Source organism: Penaeus chinensis, chromosome 20 (genome assembly GCF_019202785.1).
Source record: "Penaeus chinensis breed Huanghai No. 1 chromosome 20, ASM1920278v2, whole genome shotgun sequence".
NCBI classification, from domain to species: Eukaryota; Metazoa; Arthropoda; class Malacostraca; order Decapoda; family Penaeidae; genus Penaeus; species Penaeus chinensis.
In genome coordinates this window covers 16,509,176-16,516,675 of record NC_061838.1, presented here as the reverse complement: position 1 = coordinate 16,516,675, position 7,500 = coordinate 16,509,176, and the positions used below count along the sequence as shown (strand labels likewise).

Sequence of the window (7,500 nt, the reverse complement as noted above, 5' to 3'; positions counted from 1 at the left end):
AAAGGCCTGGTATCATACAGCTTGATCCTTCTTCATGGCACAGAATTATCCTACATCTCCAGGAAAATAAACATTTTTCCATAACTACTTATTTGGTAGAAAATACTTTGTGGTTGACTAAAAGCTTTAGGGAGGATGTGTGCGATAAGGGAATTGAATAATTTTGTGAAAATAGGGACTTGTAGAGGCAAAGTTTGTTTGTGATTTTACTTCTTTTTTTTCTCTCTCTCTCTTTTTCTTTTCTTTTCTTTTCTTTTCTTTTCTTTTCTTTTCTTTTCTTTTCTTGTTATATCTAGTCTCGTCTTTTTCTCTTTCTTACTTTTTCTTCATTTCTGAAGTGAGTATTTCAAAACTTCCCCTTCCCTGTTGATATCTTGTTATTACATACACTATCAGTGATATTGCATTATGATTTGTCTGTCCTCTTATTATTTCTGTTTGATAGTGCTATTGCATTTATATTAGTTATCATCATAATTTGTACTCATTTTATTTTGCTTTATTTTATTTTTATTTATTTTATTTTTTCAGGGAGGCCACATTTCTATTATCTTTACTTGGCTTAATTGATGATCTGTAAAAATGTCATGCATACTACAGTTTAAATAGAAAACAATCACTTAGTATGTGAGTAGTTTGAGAATGTAAGGTAGTAGATTTACTCCTTTTCAACCAGGTGACAAAAACCTAGGCTTCAAGATTGTCTGACAGTTTTTATGGCATCAATGTGTACTTTGTGGCACACTAGCATATGTGTCATGCATTCTCATGCATCAGTTACTTCACAGCCAGATTAAATATCATGACCCCATATGTTGGCCAACTCAGGGGCAAGGGAGGCCCAGGTACTTGGGGTTAAGAGGATTAACCTTGCCAAGTTTTTTGAAGACTTACTCTCTCATATCCAGACCTTTGGGGATCTCAGAATTAATTAGCAAAGAAAAATAAACATCTTACCATAAATACAAATGACAGAATCCCTTTATCAGTTTCAGTTCAGGTATTTTACAATAAAACCTTCAATTTAATAAGCTGCACAATTTGATTAGCTACAAAGTAAGCTATCCTACATCAATTTTGGTGAAAAAATATGGAATGAAGAACATTCATCCTCATTCATACTTTTTTTTTTTTTTTTTTTTTACATGTTCACGTATTGCATATTCAGTTTTATGAAAGCTTTACAAAATAACTACATGATGTTGTATATTATGTTATCAGTTTAGTAACAATTATCAAGTGAACTTAACTATTACCAAGACAAGTGCACCATACATGCTTACCATGAAGATTAACAGATGAGGTCCTCACTCAGTATTACTACTTAAATTATTATTTTTGACAAGGATGTATTAAAGGTGAACAGCTTATGGCAGACAGTAATCCTAGCAAAGGGACAGATAAACAATATAAGGCAGTATTGCTAGAAACTTATTAATTTTAAGTACTGAGTAGGAGATATTTAATTACATTTAGCAGTAGTCAAAGTTTCAGTTTTCTGGAATATGATGTAACCTTTAGACAATGTTTAAATGTATTTAATTTTTCAATGTATGCTTTGGCTATAATTTAAATTTCATTATATCAGGGAACCTGATGACACACCATTGGTCAGACCTGGTAGTGTCAGACAGCGTAATGTCTCAGCCAGTCCAATGTCATCTATTGCATCAGATAGTTCTACTTCTCGTCAACATCAGAAGAAGAGAAAGAAAGATAAACAGCCAGAAAAATCTCCAGCTTCTCGAGACAGGAAGAGGGCACACGTAAGTTAAACATCTTGGTGAAAGAGAAATCTCTATATTGTCAGTATCAGCAGTGCTCTACAGAAACTTAAAGGCAGAGGTAACACATTTCACTTGAATGTTGTGATAAGTTTTTTCCTTTTATAATATTACAGAGTAATAGTGAACGTATCCCATCTGAACATGGAAGTGTACCTCCAACTGACAACAGTTCCAGTGATGCCCGTAGAAGCAGGCGAGACACAAGTGTCGAGAGTGAACGCAGTACCATCACGCGTAAAAGAGAGCATGAACGGGATAGCAGGTAAGAAAAAATTAACTTATTGAAGTTTCTCATAAAAGCATTTATGACTTTCAGTTGGATACAACGTTATTTTCATATAAGTTAAATTCATAAACTCGTATGCACACACACACACACACATACACACACACACACACACACACACACACACACACACACACACACACACACACACACACACACACACACACACACACACACACACACAATATGTAAGTATATTTTTATTTATATCTAAAATTGAAAGTCATGTGCTGAGGAACAGTGTGTGTGTATGGTGGGGTGAGAGTGCAAGTGTGACACACAGACAGAGAGAGACCTTGAGAAATAGAGAGCACTGTAACCTATGGCACAGTTTTTTAAAAAAGGTAATGTCTTGTTTAATTATCCTCATTTGTCTTATTTGTTAAATAATTCCTCCCAAGCTATTTAAGTGAAAGTCTGTGCCTTCAGGGCTCTTTCCGAGATACCTCTTGACAGAGCAAGTCTATTTACAAGATTCTGCTATTGGCATTTCCTGGAATATTGGAACTAGTGTATCCGGGGGGGGGGGGGGGGGGGGGGTGACTTATTTCCCCATATATTTTTTTAAAAGATTCATTCCGTACAGAAAAAAAAACTTTTGCTATGTGCTTCCTCGTAATAGATACCATCTGATATTTTCAGAAGATTGTTGTTTAATATATAAAGGCAATTCATATGAATTATTACTCAACAGTTTGGAGAGTACTAAGAGCAGCTCGCGCAGTACCAGTGAATCAACGGAGAAGCGTAGCAAAAAGGCTAGACTGTCAAAGGGGACTAATGATGCAGCTGATGTTCCTATGAACAGTCCAGATGTAAGATCAGCAAACCAGCAGATAGTTGATAATAGCCAGAATGCATGGCCACAAGAAGAAGACATACAGCAATCCAAATACACTCAAAGATCAAAGCATTCTCAACATTCTAGTCAGGTAAATTACTAAATTGCTTTGCCAGTTTGTGGCATTGTTTTATTTGTTTGAACATAATTTGATATTTCCCTTATGCTTCATAGTGATCTATTTAAATTTGGGGGGTATTTCTCTTTGTTTTCAGAAGGATTATAAGAGCTTACCAGAAGATTCTGGAAGAAATCAAACTACAGAGTTTGGTGAAGAAGAGGAGAGTGTTACAAATGCCAGTCAAGCAAATCAGCTGGCTTTTAGTGGCAAGGTTGGTATTCAATATTTTACACATCCCTACATATTCATAGAAGTAGACAGATCAACTTATAAACTCACTGTATATATGTATGTTTATATATTCATTTAGTTCTCCATATCCCCATATCCACAAATGGGACCCACTGCAGCTTGAAATTATTTTATGTAGACAACAAGATCCTAAGACAAAGTTCTACTAAGCTCTACACTAAATCTCCATGAATGAGATATCACTGTTGAAGGCTCTCTTGGTCACTCGTTCTTGGAGCATGGTTTCAGGATAAATTTATGGTTTCTCTGTATATGATTATATCTTTTCTATATGTACATTCTATACTTTACTCTCTTTGTCTCTTGTTTACATCAGTTTGGCCTGAGGGGCAAGTGATACGAACATGCCATCATGGAAATATTTGCCTGAGGGCTGGAGTGATAGCAACTTGCCATCACAAAGCTCTTGGAGGGTGATAAGACTCAAATGGGCATTCAGGAAAGGGCTTTTGCATTATTTTATCAATAAATGAGTGTGAAATGTACCATCCATGACTGCCGGTTTCAGGGAGGACACTATTTCCATGCTCAGTATCCTATTCCTGCCTGCTGTGACTGGCAGCACTGGTTGTATTAACCCCATTGACCTGGATGGATGATGTAACTATCACGTCCTGAAAAATTTTGGCTTGAAAGGCAGGGGAGTGTGAGCATACCATCATGGGAAAATCTGAATGTGGATTGAGTGATGCGAACTTGCCATCGTGAGCTTTTGGCTGAAGGCTGGGGTGACAGGAAAGACTCGCCACAAATGCTCAAACCACTTGGGAGGGTGATTAGATTCATCTGGCAATTTTTGCACTATTCCCATTGATAAACAATCATCAGTCATGAGCCATGACTGGAAGAGTACTAGCTCCATGGAGAACGCCAATTCCATGCTCAGCATCGTATTCCTGGCATTGGCATTGAATATTACAAAAAAAATATTTAAATGTTAAATATTTTTAGTTTTCTTGCATTGAATTGTAGACTACTTAGAGAGAATATATGGAGACTGGGCAAAGAAAGCAGTCTATTACCATCTTAGTAATGCAAATGAAATGGCAAATATGGACATTGGAAAATGCCAAAAAGCAAAACATGCTTATGCATAAAAAGAGAAAATAACACTGCAAATAGAAGGCATAGAGCCTTATCACTGCACTTGAGTGTTGGTGTATGCCTAGCCTACAAGCTGCACACCCAGCAGAGCGTTGCTCACATAAGCCTAATGCCTGGATTTTGGCACATGTGATTGCCATGAAGCAGCCGGATCTAAGGAAATTGAATGTTATGAATGAATTACACAAGTAACAATTTCTGTTGTTATTGCACTGAGTTATGGACTGCCTAGAGAGATGATATGGAGTCTTATTACCATCAGGGTAAAGCAAATCAAATATTGACTTAGAAAATGGCAAAAAATGTTTAAAAACATTAATTCAGAAAAAGAGTAAATAACATTGCAAAGGGGAGTCTTGTCACTGCACATGAGTGTTCGTGTGTGCCTGGCCAACGAGCCACATATGGCAGTGAAGTATCCAGATGCAATGAGTTAAAAATCAGTGTTGTTTTGGGGAAAAAAAAAAAAAAAAAAAAGGTTATAGATTTTCCAATTCTATATAGCTTGTCCTGAACATAGAGACTTTCTTCTTTCATTCCATAAAGAATTCCATATAACAACTAATATATTTCCCTAACATCTGCAGGTTATATATAGATTTTAAAACAGACTTGAACATCTGAGGATTTTGGTATCCACAGGGTTTGTCCTGTGTGGTTACCAAGAAATTATTTGTGTGCATGCATGCACATGCACAAATATACACACTTATCCTTCTTTCTTTTTTCCTGGCTTCCTTATCATTGTTTCTTCTTCATCTACCTTCTAATTGTTATCATACTATTTTTTCTTTCTTTTTTCTTATTTTTTATTTATTGTGGTTGCAATAAAGTGTATGTTGTCAATATTAAATTAATCTTTTCAGGAAAAAGGTGAAGCAAATGGTGCAACAGCAAGCACAGAGACGTCTGGTTACCAGCCAAGACCCACATCAGAACATGAATCCAATGTCAACAGTGCACTATATAGGTCAGCTAATGACCAAACAGGGACGACTCAGGCAGGGGCAGTGGATTCCGCAACATCTGTAGCTCATTTAGAAAGCAGTGCATCTATGGTACCACCTGTTACTCATAGATTGTCAGCTGCAACCACAGTAGTTGGATCTGGGGCTGTACACCCTTCTCTTGCTACTGGTCGGCCAGCTGTAGACCAGTAAGCACTTAATATTTATTATGTAGTTATAATAAAGGTTTATATTGTTATATAGATAGAATTGATTGTCTCCAGGAGTAGAATGCTTGTCAGATTATAATGATTCTTAATTTTCCATTACAGAACTGTAGGGCATGGGAACTATGCGAACCCTCATGAGAGACATTATGGCTCTTATCCTGAAAGATTTCCAGAAGTTAATAGGTAAGAGATCAGATGTTATAATGAATACTAGACTTACTAGTAAGTTGACTGACAGATTTAATTGTCTTTTTTTATTTTATTAGCACTATAAGTTGTTATTGTCCATTTGTTTAGACTATCTGTTCTAAAATATGAAGAAATATTATATGAATTCCAGGGATTACACATGCTACCTGAACAAAGCAAAGGAGCTAAAGCACATAGCTGATGGGGAAGCTGACCGTTCTATGCAGGCCATGAAGTACCTAGAGGCTGCCCTCTATTTCATACTGAGTGGCAGGGCAATGGAAAATGACCATGACACCTCTGCACCACTCACAATGTACAAGGATACACTGAATTTTATCAAGTAAGTCTTAACCATTATATTAGCATATTGTGGTATTCTTACTTGAAATTTTATTAAATCTGATAATGAATATCAAAAATTCATAATTTATACATTTTACTCCATAGTAAAATTGTATTATAGTGAGAAATTGTTATCTTGCAGGTGGGTATCATCTGTATTTAGAAGAGAAAATCAAGAGGGAACCATTAATTTAAAATTAGCTGTTATTAGGTGAGTATTGTTCCAAGTTCTAGATTGTTAGTTAGATTTTTAATTTTTATATTCCTCATTTGTGAGTCTAGCAACAGTCATTTATTATTGAAAGTGCAAATCATAATTTAAGCAGCATTAAGAAAATTGGATTTTATGCTGCACTACCTGAATATTTTACATTTTGTTCAGAGTTTTGTATTTATTCACTCATAATTTACATGGACCCTGTATGCTGGAATGGCATGACACGCACACCAATGGCTTCACAAGTCATTAAGAGTCAATCATTTGTCTTATTTACCTGTTTTAGCCCTTTCCTTGTTTTTTCTTTTTATCTTTTACTGCTATTACTATTTTGCTAAGTTTAGTATCATCATAACATCAGTAATAGTAAAAGCAGGATCAATATTAATCCACTGTCACCGGGAAAATTTAGTGTTCACTGTGGTATTGTTTTGTGAAATTTTTCAATATCATAATAGACATTATAATTATTTTTGTGTTACTGACATTATAAACAACAATATAAGATACAAAAAAAATATTGTCAAAAATCAAGGAAAAGGGTAAACAGGTGAGATAGGCTGTGCTAGTAATTGGCTCAGTGGAGACTTATTACTTGTGGAGCCATCTATCTGTAAAGACAATTAATAAACTAAACTCATAGTGGGCATGGGATGTACATACATGCCATAGCCAGCAGCATTGGTTTAATAGAAAAGAGATCCGCAAAATTAAAGAATGGTAAATCAGATGAAGTCTCGTTGGGCTACTAATTGACTCTTGGGGGCTGAGGACTTGTGGAAACAAAAAAAAATGCTGTGGACAGTGCATGTACCTGCGCATAGACAGTGAAGATCATTATTAAGTCTGAATATCCATTTCGTAAAAGAAAAGAGTATTAATAATATCAAAATCAAAATCAGCACTTTCTATATGAAATAGAATGATTATGATAAAAATGTTAGGATTATGAATAAAAAATAGTAATAATGATCATGATCATGATAATAATAATAGTAACAATACATTGTTGCTATTATTATTATTATTTTATTAACCCCTTGAATCTGGGTGCTTCTCTGATTGCACACAAACACTCATGTGCAGTGTCAAGACTTCTCCCTCCCTTTTGCAATGTTATCTCCTTTTTCTTTATAAGCTTGCTTGCTTTTTTTCAAAGTTCCAAATGTCTTTATTAGCAT

At 35.3% G+C, this 7,500-nt stretch overlaps 1 protein-coding gene across 6 annotated transcripts in view; it reads left to right on the top strand.

The window, feature by feature from the left end:
* LOC125035998 (AF4/FMR2 family member 4-like) overlaps positions 1 to 7,500 on the top strand; it is a 118,887-nt gene that overhangs the window by 101,205 nt on the left and 10,182 nt on the right. For 5 of the 6 annotated variants that reach the window (XM_047628335.1, XM_047628336.1, XM_047628338.1 and 2 more), the window contains 8 exons: positions 1,589 to 1,766; positions 1,901 to 2,049; positions 2,768 to 3,005; positions 3,130 to 3,246; positions 5,258 to 5,547; positions 5,671 to 5,751; positions 5,909 to 6,100; positions 6,245 to 6,313. In XM_047628335.1, coding sequence (XP_047484291.1) covers positions 1,589 to 1,766; positions 1,901 to 2,049; positions 2,768 to 3,005; positions 3,130 to 3,246; positions 5,258 to 5,547; positions 5,671 to 5,751; positions 5,909 to 6,100; positions 6,245 to 6,313 — 1,314 coding nt within the window. The remainder of the gene's footprint in view (positions 1 to 1,588; positions 1,767 to 1,900; positions 2,050 to 2,767; positions 3,006 to 3,129; positions 3,247 to 5,257; positions 5,548 to 5,670; positions 5,752 to 5,908; positions 6,101 to 6,244; positions 6,314 to 7,500) is intronic. The other variant, XM_047628334.1, reaches the window with a different exon arrangement.